Below are 22,898 nucleotides of genomic sequence, written 5' to 3' on the forward strand. Positions count from 1 at the left end.
CGAGATTGACAGGCTGACGATGTGGGCGTGGCTACGTGATGTGGGCGTGGCTACGTGATGTGGGCGTGGCGACGTGATGTGGGCTCGGCGACGTGATGTGGGCTCGGCTGTGTGATGTGGGCGTGGCTATGTGATGTGGGCGTGGCTACGTGATGTGGGCGTGGCTACGTGATGTGGGCGTGGCTATGCGATGTGGGCGTGGCAGGACAGGCGTGGGAAGCTTTGGTTCTCAGTCCACTCACTCACTTCACTGGATGCGTGTTGAATCCAGCATGAGCGAACCCATGAAACAGGGCGCGCTGTACGTGCAGCATCACAAGTTCGGAAAGGTGGGGATAGACGGCTTCACAAAGCGTGAAATGTTGATAATGTTGTTATTATTCTGGGATTATTTTGATAAGGAATATTCTGTACTATAGTCACAGTATAAACACAAACGGACGTTAAATCGAACCTTCCATTTTATTTTTGAGTGTTTGGGGGGACGTGGGTCACACACTTTCATTCACATCGATTGTTGTGTGAGTGAGTGGGTAGGGGGAGGGATGGCGGGGGTCACGGTGCGTCCACTTGTTCACCCTCAATTAACTCGGGGTCCTTCCCCCTGTTTTACCCACTTGCACTCACTAACGTCATTTAAACAGGTGACGACGAGTCAACAAAACTTTGTACCTTTTATATGGATGTTTCATGTTATATGTATTCCTGGTGGGGATCACAATGAAGTGTATAACATTCTCATAGTAGAGAGAACTGATGCAGGGTAACAGATTCATAGACTGGAGGGTGGAAGGAGAACAAGCGGGACACAATGTAAACGAGTCACAAACTGGTGTTCCTGTTCCATTACATTGAAATCCTCTTTCATTATTATCTGTATGTACCATATATATATATATATATATATATATATATATATATATATATATATATATATATATATATATATATATATATATATATGTTTATAAACAAGCTTGGTGAATCTGTTCAACCAAACCTTCAAACCACACCTGCAGGGAAGCATCTTTCTTCCATGAGCCTCAACCTCAATCACTGTGCCTTCATTCAAATAAGAACGCATCCTCAGGGAGACACGTCGCTCCATGTTTCACTTCTCTCCAAAATGTGAAACAAGCAAACATAGAACGTTCATTAGAATGTGTAAGAGAAAATCATATTACAGAACTACAAAAAAGTGTAGAACCGGTGAAACACTGGAGGGTGGGTGTACACATGACATGCCCTGTTACGCGCTCATGGTGTGGACGTACACCCACGGACCAAGCTCTGGTGGAATAGACGGTTCGCAGTGATGTTTCCACATACTGGGATGGAATCTCTACCAATCACCCTCAAAGATGATCATTCCTTGTATAAGCCTGTTGTTGGCTTAGTGGTTAGGGTGGTTGGCTTGGGAACTTAGGGTCCTGAATTCAAACCCTGTTGGCCACTGAATGATCACCAGGTGGGTTTGACTCAGGCTGTCATCCTTTGGAGGTTGATGAAATAAGTGCCAGTGTACTGGTATAGGGGCATAGCATCAGTGGCATAATTGTGCCCCAAGAAAATGACCGCTACTTGGAGGCTTGGCTGCCATACACAAAAAGAAGAAGAACAAGATTCCTCGTATGTTTCTAAAGCACTCTTTTTATACCAGAGCTCTCCGACTGTAAGTTGCAGCACATGTGATACATTTTAACTGCAACCACAACGATATATTTTTTTATGTATATGTGTGTGTATGTATGTATGTATGTATGTATGTATGTAAATACATACATACACACGAGTGGGGTATGCTTACACGGGAACTGTGTTTCCCATTGTCTTGGGTCACTAACCTGCATTTCATTTTTCATTTATTTTTTCCATTTATTTATATATTCATTTACGGAGACTCGGCCCGGAAACAACGTCCCATCCAGACATAAATAATGCCTGGACTTGTCCAGAGATGAGCACCACCCAGATGCATCCGGAGACGAACACCGCCCGGACGCGTCTGGAGACGAACACCGCCCGGACGCGTCCGGAGATGAACACCGCCCAGATGCATCCGGAGACGAACACCGCCCGGACGCGTCTGGAGACGAACACCGCCCGGACGTGTCCGGAGATGAACACCGCCCAGATGCATCCGGAGACGAACACCGCCCGGACGCGTCCGGAGACGAACACCGCCCAGATGCGTATGAATCCAGAGAAAGACAGAGAGAAAGGGGAGGGAAAAGTGAGTGAGAAGATGAAGGAGGAGGTTACTGCACTGTATTGGGAGGGGTAGAGTAAGGATGGGAGAGAGAGATAGATGGGGGTAGGGGAGTTAGCAGAGTAGAGAGACTATGTTATGCTTCATGAACAACACACACACACACACACACACACACACACACACACACACACACACACACACACACACACACACACACACACACACACACACACACACACACACACACACCAATTGCCTTTTATTAGTTTAGCTATATATACTCACGGGGTATTCTTACACATTGTGTAAGCTGTGTAAGCATACCCACGTGTAAGCATACAAACCGTGCTTCTCCATTGTCTTGGGTCGCTTACCTGCATTTGATTTTTCATTTATTTATATTTTCATTTCCGGATGCTCTCTGAGGGTTTGTGATTTTTGCTGGTGTATCAACTTCGGTGTCCATCGCTACACAAATTTACCATGCTTCTCCATTGTTTCGGGTCACTCACCTGCATTTTTTAAAATTTGTGGATGTTGTACGAGAATTCTGTCAATTTTTCCGGTGTTATGGCTTCAATGTCCATCGGCACATAAAATATCAGCGTTCTACGTCACCCGGAAGGTACTGATCTTTAATATCAGTCAGTGAGTCAGTGGTTGCCTGGTATTGGCTTCATGGCTAGTGGTGGGCTTGGGATATGAGGGTCCTGAGTTCAAATCCCATTTAGCTGTTGAATTAATACCAGGTGGGGTTGACTCTGCCTGTCATCCTTCTGAGGTCGGCAAAATGAGTGCCAGCTTGCTGGTATCCTGTGTTGAAGTGGCGACCCGTCCAAGATTGTGTCCAATAGCCAAGGAGACTGCTTCGGCAGCACCAACACTCTGCATAGAGTATAATCTCGATGGATGGATGGATGTCAGTGGTTAGAAACATATATATATATATATATATATATATATATATATATATATATATATATATATATATATATATATATATATATCTTCTTGGACAATATAAAAGAAGCTCATGTCTGTCTATTCCTTATAGAATCTTAAACAACTCGGCCAATCACCACAAAATTTTGCATTCATGCTCGGAGTACCCATTGTCAGTTCATGGGCATTAAATACCCCCCCCCCCCACACACACACACACACACACACACAAGTGCGGGGAGACGACTGCCATACATTTTCACCTGCATGCGTGGAAAAGAGCAAGTGGTTGAACCACTGACCCCAGCTGGAGGGAGCAGGTATGGATTAGTGTGTAAAAAACAAACATATGGTATATATGTAATTCTTTCTAACCACTCACTCACTCACTCACTCACTATAAATGTTTAGTATCTTCTCGGTGTGGTAGAAAGTCGAAATTTCACATCCTGATTTGACTTTAAGCTGGTATCCTCGGAAAACAATCACAAAACCATCAGAAAATGTCCATAAACTAAAATATCCTTGAATACAAGATCCCCGGTGCAGACTTGCTCTGCCCACGGCAGGTCACACGGCAATGGAGCTGACAATGGAACTGGTTGCTAAGCAACGTTAACAGATGCTCTTCTGCCCATTGTTTGATAACTTTTGTCCTATTTACATTAAGATTACCAAAAACTGTAAGCTTTAAAATAAGGAGCTCATTCTAATTGCTCATTCTTGATTTACTTGAGTTATTTAGCTGATTGCAGAATGCAAGCACAATCCACATCATCGAATATATAGAGCTTACATTTATTATGTCTGCGCGTGCGATGCATCTGAGTGGCTGTTCGCAGTGTGGAAGCCATGGCCCCGTTAACATCAACTCGAATGTAAGACCCATCGCTTCGCTGGCTGGAACACCAATTTTGGCAGAATTACTAGAAAAAAAAAAACGGTTGTTGTTAATGGTGAAAAAATAAAATTAGGTGTTGTATTGATACCGGCCGGGCTATACACTGAGGGAGTGAGCAGGGGGAGAGTATTAATGGGGTATTCATCAAAGCCTTTTTAGATACTGAATTCTAAACAATATACAACAACACACCAATTATGAATAAAACAGAAAGTGTTGAATTTCGCAATTATACGTTTTCTGAATCTAATCGATATGAGGGACGCGATTGATTGAGACACATTATTATAAGTGAAGAAGATGATGAAGGAGAGAAAGGGATTTTGTTTGAATGTAAATTATCTGAGTAGCGTACCGTTGCATGCGTGTACGTGCAGCACGTTATATGCCACGAGTACGTGTACGTGCATGCATGCCGCGCTGCCGATTGTGTATTGTTGTATCCCCTCGTGGACAATTGTTGACGGACGGACGCAGGCATGCACACAAACACCAGAGCTCCTTTCATATTATATACACATGTACACTCACCAAAGGTGATACAAAACTTGAATTTAGTATTATCCATGAACGACATTTCCTATTAGCGGTGCAAACATTGAGGGAATCATGTATAATGATGATATTCCAGTTATTATGGAGCATAATTAATTTTATCAAATGAAAGTAACCTGATGTGCATTCATCAAGACATCACAAAGAGTGAGGGAACACAATGGTGTTTCATAAGATTTCACATCCTGGAGAGTGTGCAGCAAATGAAGATCAGAACAAGGGCCATGTGACATGTCCATGATGTGCAAGAACTAGAATACCATTCGGGTTATTATGTGTGAATCCATTGTGATGGTTCGATAGATACGGCGTTGTGATCGTGCAACATTGCACAAACCTTTAACTAATTAACTAAAATTAACTCATGTCAGTCACACTGATGGATGATTTATTGAGAAACAGTGGACGTGGTTGTTCGCAAATCCAAGTGGTTCAATTCGAGAATGGAAGCTTGTACAATGTCATTCTTGTTGATTCTGTTCTAGTTAATTACATGGTCAGAATGAGGTTTTAGTGGTTTTATTGAAGTGTCCAAAGCTCACGGGGAATCTTCAACGACTGGACATGCAAGACAAAGCTATTGGTGCCAGTCTACGTTGACATGAATTACAAGGACACGAGGAGACGATGGAAAAATAATTAATGTTTCTGGGATTTGAACCTGTGTGATCACTAATTGATTAGATGGAAACAAACTGTCTGAGTTTGGTTCAAGATTGATCAATTGCTTTGCGACTCACCCTCTGTATGTGTAACACACACACACACACACACACACACACACACACACACACACACACACACACACACACACACACACACACACACACACACACACACACACACACACACACACACACACACACACACACACACACACACACACATTTAGTACATGTTGCTGCATTTGAGCCTGGGGAGTAACTGCTGAAATTAGAAAGATTAGAGTGTGAGAAGACCTATGAGGTTTTTTAAAAAATAATAATAATAAGAGTCCATATTGATGTACAAGGAAGTCAGAGACCTCCCGGGACGGAACGACGAGACTTTCTACTGTAGATGGATCCTGTCAACTTGTTGGACAGGGTATCTAAAGGAAATGTCATGATGTTCCAAAATTTCGCCACCTGTTGCCAAGGGCCATATTTTTGTGGTCATGAAACCGTGAAATGGTAGTGGAGACAGTGTCTTACCTTCAAATGTGTTGATGATGCACATACAAACAATTATAAATACTTTCCCTTGAAAATCGCTCAACACGTGAGTGAGAACAAACATCTCGTGAGATTACAGTATGCGACATTATTCCCAGAAACAAGCTCGTCTGGACATCCGATGTATAGTATACCAAGCTGCTGTCTCAGATGATGTCTCAAGGTGTGTCAGCTCAGGCACCAATTCTGAACGACGAGCAGGCCTGAAATGGCAGCAAGCCTTCGCCTTGAGAACTCGAGTGAACAATGGCCTTGGACAGACAGAAAAAGGTGAAGGTGACAATGATCAAGATGAACATTACCTCGACTCAATGGTACATTCATTGTGACCGACCATTGGTGCAGAAAATATTGTTTTCACTCAATACATTAGATTTTCAACAGATGCCTCCATTAATGGAGGCACTGAGACCACAGTCACACAAAGGCCTTCTACTTTTCTTATTTTGAGGAGAGTGAAGTTCTCCAATGATCATGTGGAAGAAAGAGGGTGCAGCAGGTTTCTCACCATTTCTTGGGTGTCTACGTAACGTTGTCTTTGAAGTGCTCAACCTTCGAACCACGCATGGCAAACCGAGTTTCTGGTCCGATATGTGAGGTTTATCAACATGAAATGACTGCCTCTGTCGATCCCTTTTGTGGACGCAATATAACGAGAGGTCTTGCCCGATAGATTTCTTGTCTCATGCCAACTGAGATGAATTCTGAGTTTCTCAAGATGTGATTTTCATCAAAACCAAGCTTTTCGATTGTTTGTTGATGGAGCATTTTTAAAATCCTCTGGTTGATCGAAATTTTCCAAATTGAAATGGATTGATCATCACATTTAACACCAATTGCTTGACAGTCTATAACAGTCACTTGACTGTTAATGACAGAACATCGGTCGATGAATCTCTCATTACGGTTAGAGGTATGTGAGTGATACTGTCTGTTTACAGGTAGCATCTTGGTGCCCATTTGAACTTGCCTTGAGAACATTAAGAGTCAATGTCCAAGTATGGACTGGAGCAGGTGGGACAGGCAAAGTAAGTGTACAAAAAGTAAGTGTACAAATCATCAAGGCTGGCAGAATAGCCTGGGGTACACACACACGTGACTCGAAGTTCTCTCGCCAGCGTTCGAATCCCGACACAGCTATAAACTGTCAGCCCGGTGTTTCCCAGGCAGGTGATCCATCATTGTGTGTGTCGTCCCTCGGATGGACATTGATAATGGTAAGTAAAGTCGATCTGCATTCGGCATTCAAAACATGTGTCATGTTATGATGGCATTTGGAAGATGTATCTTTCCAAACATGTTATTGTACGTCCCCAACAACGTCGTGCAATGACTGAACCATTCACAAACCATATACTGCATTCATTCGAAGCAGGAATCATTGTGCAAAATCACTGTTTAAATATTTAATTGTTTCAACGTTTGCTTCAACATTTGCTCCATTGGTAAATGTATACGTTTTTCTTTGGAAGAGTTTTAGTGTTGAAATGTAAGAGCCTGAGAAAAACTCCCATACATTACGTGTGCTTGCAGCGATGGCGGAGACACTGGTTCATGCTGTACCCAAACAGCAGCTGGGGAATTGCTCGGTTGGAGTACTTCGAGATGAAAGAAGGTACCACCAAGCCTGAGAAGGCTGCACGGCGTAGTGACCGAAAGGCCATCCGCCTGTCAGATTGCCTGAGTGTGAGGCACGAGACGACTCCCCCTGCCGAGAGCTACCCTCGTGATTCTCGTGCGTTCTGTATAAAAACGGATGAAAGGCGCTTCATCTTCGTGGGCTCTGAGGCAGACGTGGACAGTTGGGTCACACAGTTGTGCTCCCTCGCTTTTCCGGTAGGCAACGCTCTCACATGCACATGGCTCAGTTTACTTCCTGTGTGCTGTCTGCGCCAGTCCACCTACATACCCCCCCCCACCCCTTTACATGATTACCTGCTGGCCCACCTGCTTACTGGGCTGTCCCCTCTCCACTCTGTGCTTTCTAGCCTAGCCCCCATGCATGTTTACTGGAATATCCCCCATACATGCTTACTTGAACAGTACCCCTGCTCATCATTTTAATCGGAATGTGCTCGTTTGCTCCAGTTATTTGTTTGACGACTTCTCAATGCACATCGCCATTTTTATTCTCAGCACTTATTGAGTTTACAAACAAACAAACAAACAAAAAACTGAAAACACATAATCATTACCTTCCCAGAGGAAGAGGGTATTGCATTTGAGTCGGATTGTCTGTTTGTCTGCACAGACAGTGAGTCAACGACAAAAGCAATCAACATATAAATGAAAAACGAAGACCCACCCACATCTCTCACCTGTCAATGGAGGGAATAACCAATTTTCATGTATATATTGACTGCTTTTGACATTTGCATGTGGTACATGCTTGGGAGCCTCGTTGGTATGCATTGCTGTCTGCGCTGTTGCTGATGATTCGCCAATAAGTGATGAAACCAGTCTGGCAGCTGAGGGGGTGTATAGCATTGGGATCCTCATGTGTGTACTTTGTGTGAACGTTTTTATAGCTGTGGAGGAACTCTGGGAAGGGTTTGAAACAGCAAAGCACTTACCTTGGTGGCCTTTCACTGTTGCTTTGTGCAGCTTCTTCGGCTCGAAGATAATGGCAGTAGTCGAGATATATGTATATATGTATACAGGGTCTGCCGAAAGTCGTGATTGTATTTCAAACAGCAATGGAGGAAAGAAGAAGTAAGTTGTACCGAATATATAAGATGGAAATGAAAGAACACACTTTGGAGATTGTTCACAACTTATTTCATGAAAATCACATCCAGTAAGTGACCGCCACGGGCATCCACACAAAATTGCGTCCACTGCACAACACACTCCATCAATGATGCCAGGGTTTCCAACTGAATGTTAAGGATTTCTCTTCGAATATTGTCCTTTAGTTCCTGTAAGGTGCTGGATTTTGTACGGTTTTCATCATCACATCCTTTTTCATAACATGACACCATGAAGTCTCGAAAATCTCCAGTTCATGGGATCGCCATTTACACCATTTCATCGGGGAGCACGCGACGTCTTCCTGGACAGCCCCAATGTTTGCTGCAGTTGTCACTGACTTCGGATGACCTGACCTTTTTGCATCTTCCACTGAACCAGTTTGTCGAAATGCTGTCACCCACCTCCTCACGGCTTTGTCTGGTGGTGCTGCTCTCAAAGCACGTGCTCTTCGGAATTCACGCTGTGCATACACAACACCGCAACCGTTTTAGAAGTACATCTGCACAATCAGTGCCCTCTGCTGGAGTGTCCACTTATCTATGATAAATTCAACCCTTAACAATAACCAGAAACAGGAAAACAACAAACAGTTAGTAAATTGTCTTCAGCACAACATACAATGCAAATGCAGTCATGACTTGGTGGACCCTTGATAAAACACATTCTGATTTACCTGTTGCAGTGCATCAGTGCTGTCGAAGCAGTTTCTTGGCAAGGCTTATATTGTGGTTATACTCGGTGATTTGACATTGCCTTCCCAGCAGTAATTAGGGCAGGGATTTGGAATTCCTTCAGGATGCTGGCGATAGCTCACCTATTCTTTGCGAAGGACGTTGTGGGATCTTTAATGTCCACCAACTAACACCGGCAGACGGGACACCAGTTCAACTCCATCCGAGGCAGACACATACACTGATGAATCACCCTGCCCCAAGCTAGACAACTCAGTATGCACACCTTTAAGTTGTATATTTCTCAAAAACGGTGGGAGGGGGAGTGCGGGGGGGGGGGATATGGTAATCAGCTCCATCTGTCTGTCTGTCCTTCATGCTATCTTCTCCTATACAGTTGTGCAGACGTTCACCAAACTTAGTAGTTATGATCACCACATCACAAGAAGGTGAAAGAGTATCATTATTTTGGTCCCATTCCCTGGGGCCCTTGGGGCAGGGTCAAAAGATCAAATATCTAAAATTCAAGTACAGGCAGATCTTTAAACATTGTCAGATGAAACTTTGTTCTGTATATGCAACCAACATTCAGGGACGCATGAAAGATGTCACGATTTTTGGGATTTGACACCTGGTTCATACCTCATGGTTGTGGGGACTTTGGGTCACAGACGTCAAAAGAAAATACTTCTTCAACTCAAAATTCGATGTTGGGTCATTGCTGGTGAAACGTTTTGCCATCTTCAACTTTGCCTTAGGTGGGACGCATGGAGATATGCGATGGTCCTCCATTGCCTCAGTTCTTGTGATTTGATGTACCACACTCTTTACGGAGTGTTCTTGGGAAGGCTTATACTGGTTGGTCTGCCATTGCCTTCCCAGCATCGTTTATCTGTGCAAGAAAGCAGCAGCAGCATCGTTTTTAAGTGTTTTATTTTGACTTGGTTGGAGTTTGAACCACTGACCTCCCAGACTCAGAGCAGACACTCCAACCATTATGCTAAAGAGACTGGTGTATATGGGTATGTACACGTTGATACACACACACACACACACACACACACACACACACACACACACACACACACACACACACACACACACACACACACACACACACACACACACACACACACACCATTTATCCTCAACTCCAAGGCACATTCCATTGGTCTTTCAGTAAATGCCCTTCGACGGATTAAAATGCCCCCATTCCCAATGCCTGGTGTTGGCTTAATGGTGAGGGTGGTGGGCTTGGGATCCTCAGATCTTGAGTTCAAATCCCACTTAGCTGTTGAATTAATACCAGGTGAGGTTGACTCTGCCTGTCATCCTTCCAAGGTCGGCAAAATTCTTGCTGGTATCCTGTGTCGGAGTGGCAACCCGTCCATGATTGTGCCCAATAACCAAGGAGACTGCGTAGGCAGCACTAACGCTCTGCACAGATTATGGTCCCAATGGATGGATGGATTCCCAAACCCTAAACTGAACCCCAACACTCCAAAGTATTTTCCCTCCATGTTTTTCAGTAATTTATTGTTGATCATCATCATCCCCAGGTATCCTCACTGGAAGCCCATAGCATCAAGGAAGCCAGCCACTCCCCAAGATTCCCCAAACATTCAGTAGAGATGAAATATTATATTTGTTTGATTGTTGATGTGATGCAATGGGGGTCTATTGTTGAATGTCTGGCCTAGGCCGGGTCTCACCTTGAGTGATGGTGATGTGCGACATCTCCAGCATAGTGTCTGTAGCACCACTGCTTGTTGACTTGTTGCCAAACAGGAGGATGGACCTTCTGAATCATTGCTTCCTATTGCTTGAATCTTGATTTGAAAGGTAAATGAATTGAATGAAATGAAATGATTTGAATGAAAAGTGCAAGTAGTCTTTGTACACACGAAGCTCTCATTTCCAGAGACCTTTAGAGTTGAGACCATTCCTCGCACAAACGGCTGTTCATGAAATGCAAACTGGATGTCCATTTGCAGATTTGAATTTGGGTTTCAGGACAATGTACTCTTCTTACCCTTGTCTGTTTACACGTCACTAAAATCCATTTTATCTTTTAGGATAACCGGGAGAGGCGTCAAGGTGCCGGGGGTACCAACTCAGCAGGCAACCAATTGGCAATGGAAGAGAATTCTCTGTACGGATCACGAGAGCAAGGTGAGACATTTCTACCTTTGTGATTGCTTTGGTTACGAGGACAGAGATATCGGTATTTATCATGGTGTTAGCTTCAAGGCGTGAGCTACTTTTCGCAAACCAAATTTTACATTGGATACACAATAACCGAAAAGGGCCCTCGGTTTGGCGCATACCGTCACCATGCAATGCCTGACGCAGGAGAACATATTGGGCTCAATAATTTTTTGCAATATCATCCTATACAGGGTGTTCCAAAAAGACCTTGACAACTTTGGTTGTTAAAATATTTAGAACCACAAATCATCCCCTTTGGTTTACGTGACGCAGAAACTCATCAAGTTTTGTGGACACCATCAATACACTTCAACGTGGGCTCCGTTTGTCGCGTGCAGGACATCAAGGCTGTACTCGAGTTCTTGCCATGTTTGGTTCAGCATTTTTTTGGAACACCCTGTATATCGGTTTTGCTCCCACATCTCAATGGTGAAGAATCACTTTAAAAACTGATATGGACTGGATCTAAAGCAAAATCGAATCTGCTCGTTCTTGTTACCAAACCAACACATCCACCTAGTTTTGCAATAACTCGTCCACAACTTTTTGAGATGTCATGATATTCAGTAAATAAAGTTTTTGGCCCTATCTCTCAATTTGAGAAATGAGGCCTGTGTTGATCTTTTGGCCTACAGGGTGTTATCCATCCTGGATCCTAACCAAAAATGTGCGTTGCCATTCTTCAACAGTCACCAACATACAGAAGAAAAAAAAAAAATTCAGAATGACTGCTTCAAAACTGTGGACAAAAAAATGTGTGACAAACAAACAGACAAAGACAGCCAAATGCTACAAACAAACACACTTGGCAATTCTTTTTGCCAATTAACAAACAGATGGACAGACAGGCAGACAGGATTGAAAACATAACCTCCTTCCACTTTAGGTGGTGGAGGTAACTAGTATTACACAGGTACACAGGTACACAGGATTATGATGTCCTCACATTTGTCACAACTGTTGGAATATAAAATGGCTCAGGTGACTCAGGTTGGTCTCCTTATCAGGATGGGATTTTGTAACTGTCTGACGGACATCAAATGGAAATCCTTTTATAGCGCTCTCAACAAAATCAACTTTGTTTGCACACATGCTGGGTGCGTATACATCGCTTAACGATGACTGCATTTACACCACCGTTTTCACGATGAACACCCCGGTGTTTCACGGGAGGGGTGATTCATCAATGGGTATGCCATCTCTGAGATGGACTTTAAATGGGAAGCCTGTCTGCTGGCATTAAGTGGTGGACAACAAGTGGTGGACAACCAGTGTGACCACTCCTTGGATTTTTTTCACAAGATCTTGGCTCTTCGTTGTTCACCTTGGCATCTTGGTTTTCTATAGGTTTTCTTGGCGTATAGGTTTTCTATTATCATCGCTTTTCCGAAATCTTGTGAATTATTGGCTTTTTTCATTGGCTCACCTTGGCATTTATGAAAACGAGGAGTGGTCACACTGTGGACAACAACAAAAATAAGTTATTAGTAAAGAGTAAGCAAGCTATCGCCAGCACCATGAAAAAATTATTCTGTCTTGCTCTGATGTACCATACTCTTCACAGAGCATTGAGCAAGGGTTATACTGGGTTGTTTGCCATTGTCTTTCGCAACAGTAGTTAAAGCAGGAATTTGGACCTTGGCCAGAGTGGTAGCGATACCTCAACTAGTCTTCGCGAAGGACACAGTGGGGTCTTCAAAGCCCACCAACTAATGCCGGCAGATGTGACACCTAGTTGAACGTCCATCCGAGGGACGGCGCACACATTGATAAATCACCCTGCCTTTTAAACAATGGGATGACAGTTTGTAGCTGGGTTGGGATTGGAATCTAAGCGAGAAAACTTGGAGGCGAGTATGCATCTATATAGGCCATCCTGCCAGCCTGAACAAATTATTTTATTTCCTGTCTTAACTCCTGCTTGTAAGGCAATGGCAAACCACCCAGTATATCCTTTGCTCAGAAACCACTTCGTCAGCACTGATGCTCTGTAACAAGGTATGGCTTGTCAGAAGCAGAATCAGCAATGATATGGAGCTGGATGACAGCTTGAAGGAAGTGTATACTCACCTTTGACCCTTCTAGTTTCGGTTTGATTCCTGACCAGGTTTGATTATTGAAAACCCTGGTGTTTCGTGGGTCACACGCGACGTTAAGCGGGGTCCCATTTGCCTCCGATGGAAATTAACGATCGTACGGTGGGGTGCCATCTCCCAATCCCTGCCCGACACAGCTCTAGTATTATCTCAGGCCTAGCATTCCGGCCATCGGGCTCATCAAACACCGGCCAACTTGATGGTCAATGAGTCACCGACTCCAAACAAACGGGACTTGGTGCACAATGACTATTATGAGGACGACGATGTATGACTAATTGATTTCTACAATGTACTGTGCGTAAGGGAAGTGATAAATACAGGGGCTGTAGCAGGTTTAGCAAGTTTCCGTTAACATTTATTAAAGTGTGAATTGTTTTCGTTTTAGCCGGTTTAACGCTAAACTTTGCTGCTTCTTGTGGCTCCCTGTACCTGCTGCTTGGCTGAATCGCTGGTGTTTTGTGTTTCACAATTAGAGATTTCAACGGATCTTTGTGAAGCCAAAAGCATGCCACCACCATTTAGAAAGGCTGTACCAAGCCACACCCACTTTTCCATGGAACAAATGACGTATTTCCTGGGAGGAAGTTCTCCTGCACTGTCATTGGCCGATAAGGTCCAAGACTCCAAGCCGAGCAGCAGTTGAAGCTTGACGCTAGGCCGAGTGACCGCATGGTTTTGTTTTCACCGTGAATTTAAGAGCAGTACTTTTGAGATGAGATTATAACGAATAAAAATAAATCAAACCACCCTTCATTTTTTTAAGCAGTATTAAAAGGCTACATGTAGGAGACCCACGAGCTCCAACGAAGGGTGAAAGTCTGAAAAGTCACCTTAAGTTTGCTTCTCATGGCACTAAGGATGCCTTTAAAAACGTCCGGTTGATAAAAGCTATTATTTGTGTGCGGGATTAGTTAATCACGATCATCGAAAAGATTCAAACCTAATGTAATGATAATATATCTTTACAAAAAAATATGTTTTGAACTCAGTGATCAGGGGTGAAGAAGAAGTTTGTGTGTCCAGTGCAACTGATGCAATTGGTGAAGACATTTTTGAGGAATTGCAACAAAGCAAACACCAAAAAGTCTGGCCTGGCGGTGTTGAGACGCAGTGGAAAGTTGTGAAAGGGTTGCTTTTATTTTGAGCCTATCTCTACGAGGCGGTGTTTCCTTCATTGTGGTCAGATTGCTTATCACAAAGCTTGGCTGATCTGCACTTAAAATAGCGAAAAGAACAACTACAACAACCACAAGTGAACTCCGTGGTTGTGACGCTCATATTGTACTCACATTCCAAAATCTTTCTTTAAAACCTGCTGTCAAAGCAAATCAACATTGGAAATGAGATTTCATATTGCGATGGTATTTGTAACCCGGTGTAATTTGTGCGCGTTGTTTACAAGTTTCTGTTTAAGTGAACGGACTTATTTGCTCCGTGTCTGTCCGTACGTGCTTGATTCCGGTGTGGTGCTGACTTCTGGTGCTTTTGGTACCATTGCGCATGCCTCCGAGTGTTGGTGCTTCAAGTGGACTACTGGTGCCGTGTCTCCACTGAACAGGGTTAAAAAAAACTGCTACTGGAGATATATCTGTAAAACATGGCAGGAAGTACTAACAACAGGACAGACAAGATAGCAATGGGGAGGAAAAGGAAGTGGAACAGACAGACGAATCTGATAGCCATCTGGCTAGTTCTACCTAAAAAAAATGTCATACACGACATGTAGGCACGTGTAGATGTACTAGACTTGCTGACAAAAACAAAAGGTTGCAAAGTGGAAGTGACAAATGGTGTAAAATAATTATCAAACCGAACCCTCTCTAATGCATGAAAATGCAGACTGTTGAAATGAAAACTTATATATATCAGGTTACTACCCTTCATGATGCATGGGCATCTCACACAGTTTGCAGGTCAGGTTGCATGATGGAGCACATTGAGGATAAATCACTTGCTCACTGATAAAGGAAAAGATGTGTTTCCTCGAGGATGCGCTTCACCATCTCACTCCATGTTCTCCCTTCTCTAGTTGGAGATTTCTGGGTCGTGGTGAAGAAGACGGACGCGGCGGAACACTGCGGCTTGCAGGGAACATACAAATTGCAGGTCAATAAGGAGTCTTTGAGCCTGAAAGACCCGATCTCAGAAAAACCTCAATACACATGGCCGTACCAATTCCTACGCCGATTTGGTCGGGACAAGGTGGGTGCTCATTGTGACGCAAACTGACTGTGATTCAGAGACAGCAAAACCTCATGTTGCAGTTGCAAACATAAAGCCATTAGCATCATGTTGTCATTGTAAAAAGATTCATATATTATATTAAAAACAAATAAAATTAAAAACAATCTTTATTAAGACATTGAGGTTTTCATTTTACAATTTCCCTCCAATGCAATATCCCCAATCACATGTCCTGGTTACATACTCATGTGCCATCAAATGCATCCAGCATACTATTTTGATGGTCTAATCGTTTTCATTCCATCTCCCAAGGGGATAGGTAAACACCTGGTAACATCAATGTTTCAGATGTGCTATTTATACAGTACGGAGGTGAGTGCAGCCGTTGTTATAATCTTAACGTGTTAACCTCCTCGGGACTGATCCCGCATTAGCCAAGTGGATGCTGATCCCACATTAGCCAAGTAGATGCTGACCCCACATTAGCCAAGTGGATGCTGATCCCACATTAGCCAAGTGGATTCTGATCCCACAATAGCAATGTGGATGCTGATTCCATATGAGCCAAGTGGATGCTGATCCAGCATGAGTCAAGTGGATGCTAATCCCACATTAGCCAAGTGGATGCTGATCCAGCATGAGTCAAGTGGATGCTGATCCCACATTAGCCAAGTGGATGCTGATCCCACATTAGCCAAGTGGATTCTGATCCCACATTAACCAAGTGGATGCTGATCCCACATTAGCCAAGTTGATTCTGATCCCACATTAGCCAAGTGGATGCTGATCCCACATTAGCCAAGTGGATGCTGATCCCACATTAGCCAAGTGGATGCTGATCCCACATTAGCCAAGTGGATGCTGATCCCACATTTCCCCAGTGGATGCTGATCCCACATTAGCCAAGTGGATGCTGATCCCACATTAGCCAAGTGGATGCTGATCCCACATTTGCCCAGTGGATGCTGATCCCACATTTCCCCAGTGGATGCTGATCCCACATGACCCAAGTGGATGCTGATCCCACATTAGCCAAGTGGATGCTGATCCCACATTAGCCAAGTGGATGCTGATCCCACATTTCCCCAGTGGATGCTGATCCCACATTAGCCAAGTGGATGCTGATCCCACATTAGCCAAGTGGATGCTGATCCCACATGAGCAAAGTGGATGCTGATCCCACATGAGCCAAGTGGATGCTGATTCCACATTAGCCAAGTGGTTGCTGATCCCACATTAGCCAAGTGTATGCTGATCCCACATTAGCCAAGTGGATGCTGATCCCACATTAGCCAAGTGGATGCTGATCCCACATTAGCCAAGTGGATGATGATCCCACATGAGCCAAGTGGATTCTGATCCCACATGAGCCAAGTGGATGCTCATCCCACATTATGTATAGCATGATATTTCAAAAATGTATTAGGACTGATACGTTCTCGTGGATCAGGCATTGTGTGGTAGAGGTATGTGCTCTACCGAGTGCCCTTCTTGTTATTACTGCGAGCGATTAATATCCTGGTTGGTTGTGAAGGGAAAACCGCAGAGATCAGCTTCCCAGCTGGCATTTACCCTTGTTCTCCAAATAAATGGTAATCAATGGAAATATTTATAAAAACGTTTCCATTCACATAAAGCAAATATGGCAGTACCAGACAATCACAACTGTTATCGTTTTTTCTTCATATGAAAAGAGTTTTGTGCATACTCACTTTGTTATATGAAAGAGCAGATTACATAACCAATGACATCGTGATGAAGAGAATTTCAAACATATTTCAACTGAGTACATGTGATGTATAATGTGGTTGTGGGGTATACATTGAGGGGTGTATTATGTAGTTAATGGGCATCTATTAAGGGGTGTATTATGTAGTTAATGGGTATTTATTAAGGGGTGTATTATGTAGTGAATGCATATTAATTAAGGGGTGTATTATGTAGTTAATGGGTATTTATTAAGGGGTGTATTATGTAGTGAATGCAAATTAATTAAGGGATGTATTATGTAGTTAATGGATATTAATTGAGGGGTGTATTATGTAGTTAATGGATATTAATTGAGGGGTGTATTATGTAGTTAATGGATATTAATTGAGGGGTGTATTATGTAGTTAATGGATATGAATTAAGGGGTGTATTATATCGTTAATGGATATGAATTAAGGGCTTTATTATATAGTTAATGGATATGAATTAAGGAATGTATTATGTAGTTAATGGATATGAATTAAGGAATGTATTATGTAGTTAATGGATATGAATTAAGGAATGTATTATGTAGTTAATGGATATGAATTAAGGAATGTATTATGTCGTTAATGGATATGAATTAAGGGGTGTAGTATATTGGTAATGGAATGAATTAAGGGATGTATTATGTAGTTAATGCACTTTAATTAAGGGGTGTATTATGTAGTTAATGGATTTTAATTGAGGGGTGTATTATGTAGTTAATGGATATTAATTGAGGGGTGTATTATGTAGTTAATGGATATGAATTAAGGGGTGTATTATATCGTTAATGGATATGAATTAAGGGCTTTATTATATAGTTAATGGATATGAATTAAGGAATGTATTATGTAGTTCATGGATATGAATGATGGAATGTATTATGTCGTTAATGGATATGAATTAAGGGGTGTAGTATATTGGTAATGGAATGAATTAAGGAATGTATTATGTAGTGAATGTACATGAATTAAGGAAAGTATTATGTAGTAAATGGATATGAATTAAGGGGTGTATTATGTAGTTAATGGATATGAATTATGGAATGTATTATGTAGTTAATAGATATTAATTAAGTGGTGTATTATGTAGTTAATGGATATGAATTAAGGGGTGTATTTTGTAGTTAATGGATATTAATTAAGGGGTGTATTATGTCGTTAATGCACATTAATTAAGGGGTGTATTATGTAGTTAATGGATATTAATTGAGGGGTGTATTATGTAGTTAATGCATATGAATTAAGGGGTGTATTATAGAGTTAATGGATATTAATTAAAGAGTATATTTTGTAGTTAATGGATATGAATTAAGGGGTGTATTATATAGTTAATGGATATGAATGAAGGGGTGTATTATGCAGTTATGCCTGGTGTTGGCTTAATGGTTGAGGTGGTGGGTTTGGATCCCAGGATCCTGAGTTCAAATCCCCCTCCGCTCTTGAATTAATACCAGGTGGGGATGACTCAGCTTGTCATCCTTCTGAGGTTGACAAAATGAGTGCCAGCTTGCTTGTATCCTGTGTCAGAGTGTGGTGACCCATCCAGGATTGTGCCCAATAGCCAAGGAGCACCATCACTCTGCACAGAGTTGTCCCAATGGATGGATTATGTCATTAATAGATATGAATTAAGGGGTGATTTTGCCATTATGAGTGGTTTATTATGAGAAGATTGTTATAAGATGTGCTGAGGTAACTTGATGAGCAAAACAGGCACTATCATTGTGATAATGAATTTGGAAGAAAAAAAAACAATTGTTTTGGTAACTCCTTCTTTCTTCACTGGTCATCTTCCTTTATTGAATTACACTGCCTTTAGTTTGGTAAAAAGATATACAAGTTGTATTTGGCTCTGTTGAACACCTGTGGTTGTATGAATGCAGTTGTCATAATTTCATTGAAAAATGATGTACACATTCCATTATTGTCTTTTCTTTTTTAGGCAATGTTCACCTTTGAAGCTGGCAGAAGGTGTAAATCAGGACCAGGGAAATTTACCTTTGAAACAATGGAAGGAAACAACATATTCACACAGGTGGAAAATTCCATCTTGCTGAAAAGGGCCAATCGGAGCAGTTTGAATGATGGTGAAGGTGGCACTTTATACAAAGTTGCATCTTATGAATTACTACTTGGGCAGGAGATTGGTGAAGCACCAGTACAGCCACCAAAACCTAACTCAATGAATCGAGAAAGTGGAGACTGTGGTCCAGGCTCAACAACAGCTGCACACAGGCCTCTCACACGAGAGCTGTCTGATGCACCTGCTCTACCTTCAAACCACCCCAGATGGCCTGTTTTGCCTCATAGTTGCACGGTGAGAAACTTGGAATCTACTGATGTTGTGTCAAGTGCAAATATTAATGTGGAATCTCAAGGAAATCGAGCAGACTTTCTATCAGGACGACCGGCCTCACTGAAATTGCAGCCCATTGATGCTTTGAATGTCTATGAGCAAGAAGTAAAGCATCGTTCTTCGATCCATAAAGGAGTTGGTGCAGAAGAAAAACCTACAGCGGATAGTCAAAGAAAGGCATTCCGTTGGGGTTCTGGAACAAAGTCAAAGACCATTAAGGCAGATGAGCAGTTTGGCAATGGACAGTTTTCTGTGGGGAAGTGGCAGCAAAAAGTTGAAGATGCTGCAAAGCATTTGTCTGTTGAGGAAGAAGTGGCAACTTTATTGATGGATAAAGGCCAGCAGGAAGTAGATATGACACTTACTGTGCCTTTTAGTAAAGTCATGTCCACATCTCCCATCTTCCACAGCATGTCTCCAACAACAATATCATCATCCTCTGCAGGCTCAACTCCTCCACGTTCTCCCCTCCCACGGTATCCATTACTGGATCAAACTACCAGTAGATTGGAAGTTCTGCAGGATTTATACGCAGAACCAGCAGACGCCGTATCAAAATCAAATCACCAGGTCCAGTGGGAAAACAACTCGACTTCTGGTGGGCGTAATCAAACACAGACAAATACAACCTCCATGTACTCGTCATTGTACGAGCGTATTGACGAAGCGCCATCAACAAAAAGTAATGTCGAACACATATATGATGAGCCAGAGGGCCATGACCCTCCATGCTTGCAAGTGTATGATGAGGCACGTGTAGTTTGTCGTGATGCCTGGAAGCTGCAGGGTAGGGAGGACAGGAAGCCTGGGTGCAAGGGAAATGACTTGACAGATGTGTACGCCTTGCCAAAGGGTCCGAAGAAAACCTTGGCAAAAAAGAAGCCTCAATGTCAGACTCAAGTTCCACAACCACCCTTTGCCCTAGCTCCCACACCCTCAGTGCTGTCAAAAGCGGCGGACAGACAGACCAAAACAACAGGAAGCAAAAAGCCTCAACTAGCTCCAAAACCAGTTGTTCACTAAATGCTGCAGAACAGTGGACATGCCAAGGACACGAAGGCTGAAAAGGACAATGCCAGTGAAGACTGAGTGAGTCACCAAGAAAGAAAATGAAGCAATACTGAGAGAATAATGCTTTGAACTGATTGGCATGCAATTACATTGATTTGTAAAAACTCTTGATTGCCCATTGTGCTTACTGCAGATAATTATTTGATGTAATTTGCGATTCTGTATCCAGATTAATGATTTGCTGCTCCCAGTGTATCTGCTTTGACACTTGTCCATGGAGGTGCAAGTACAGTTTGCTTTTTGGTTGTGAGTGGTTATGACATCGGTTTAATTTGTGGCGAAAGATGGGTCCAATTTCTGCTGTTTGGTCGGTGAAGGAAATTTGAGAAAGGTTTTTTTCAGAGGAATAAATTTGTGCTTTCAGCAATTCCTCAACAGCGACTTAAAGTGACTTTTGGGCCTGCCGAAGCTGAATCAATACAAACTGCTTACTGACAGGATTTGAGGAAATTCTTCACATTCAATATTCGGGTGCAACTTACAAATGCATACCTTTTGTTTAACCCCAGCTAAAGATAGACCTTGAGTGAACATACAGATTGCCATTATTATGGCATTGCCCTCTCATGGGTGGTGGCCATCGGTAATGCCCTATGAAGAACTCCCATGCTTGGGTAACGATAATGACTTGGAACGACGGAGGGTTATTTTTCTGATAACCTGAGTAAACGATAGTTCCACCACTTGCACAGGACAGCTTGCAAGGCCAGAGGAACAAGCTGAGCTACAACAACAATAACTGTCATCGAGCACCGACTGCCAATGATGTGCAGCCACTGCAAACAGCCTTCGTTCTCACATTACACCATGTGTCTTGAAAGAAAGCAGGTGGAAGAAACAAGAATTAGACAATTGATGCCATAGTTGTAAGTATTGAGACAGGAGGTGATCTTACACCATCGAGGCCACTTGCGGGTTCTAAATGAACAGATATGGTGAAGGAATAAGGTCGACGAGTGCAGTTAACTTGGGATTTTAAAAGGACTTGATGGATGTTTCCTGAGTCACTGGGCTTAACCCTGAGATGTACATGTAAACCCTTACGTGTTGTAGTGTTACAGACACCTCGAAAAGTTGTATTATGCTAATTGCATAGATATTAGTCAGTTTAACACTCGCTGTGGAAACTTCTCAACATTGTCCCTGTGGACGATGTGCATTTGCTGAAGACTGTACAATAATAATAATAATAATAATCATAAAAATAATACATTAAACAGTTACTACATGAGCCCATGGGTCTGCGGTTTGTCTGTTTTCCATGCCGAGCAAATGGAAACAGGAACTACGATTTACAAATCTCACCATTTCAGCAACGGATGCTCTGGGGTTTGTGACACAAAAATGACTTTGCAGCCACACCAGCAACTGAGAAACATTATTAATTATGATGATTATTATTATTATTATTATTATACTGTATTCACGCACTACATGTCAGAGTACTGTGTATGTAAAAGAAACATCTTGATAATTCCGACAAATGTAAATCAGCCGACAGCATGTTCTCAAACACGGATGAAAAAAACAAAAAGTGAAAAGTAAACAACACGAGCTAATCCAAATCAAATGAATGTGGAAATATTCTGGAGGCATTCAGTGAGCTGTTCCACCTGAAATTCCTGGATATTTTATGGAACCTCAGCTTGGTGGTGGTTGTATGGCAGCTTAGCTGCTGGGGTAGCTATCATTTCTTGAAGTGCGACTGTGTCGCTGATGCAGTGCCATTCTACCAGTACACACACTGGAACTGGTACTCATTTTGCCAACCCCAGAAGGATGACAGGCTGAGTCAACCCCCTGCTGTATTAATTCAGCGGCCGACGGGGCTTGAACTCAGGACCCTAGGATCCCAAGCCATCACCCTAACCACTGAGCCAACACCAGGCTTGACCTCAGCTTGAGAATACACAGAGTGATCGAGTTGAGCACTCATGACTGTACCTGACAAGCTTCAACAAACAGGACGCAAAACTGCGTGTCCGTGTGAGAATGAAG

General features: G+C 42.6%; 1 protein-coding gene across 1 annotated transcript; it reads left to right on the forward strand.

Annotated features, from left to right (window-relative positions):
• Positions 1–175: 175 nt before the first annotated feature.
• On the forward strand, positions 176–21,247 carry LOC147016211 (uncharacterized). Its single transcript, XM_085849035.1, has 5 exons — positions 176–329; positions 7,358–7,660; positions 11,322–11,418; positions 15,583–15,755; positions 19,416–21,247. Exons 1-5 carry the CDS (start codon positions 186–188, stop codon positions 20,850–20,852), a joined length of 2,154 nt encoding a protein of 717 aa, XP_085705161.1. The 5' UTR covers positions 176–185; the 3' UTR covers positions 20,853–21,247.
• The last annotated feature ends 1,651 nt before the right edge of the window (positions 21,248–22,898 follow it).

The sequence above is a fragment of the Eptatretus burgeri genome, chromosome 12, assembly GCF_056783735.1.
Source record: "Eptatretus burgeri isolate ZD-2024b chromosome 12, Ebu_testis_v1, whole genome shotgun sequence".
In the NCBI taxonomy this organism is placed as follows: Eukaryota; Metazoa; Chordata; class Myxini; order Myxiniformes; family Myxinidae; genus Eptatretus; species Eptatretus burgeri.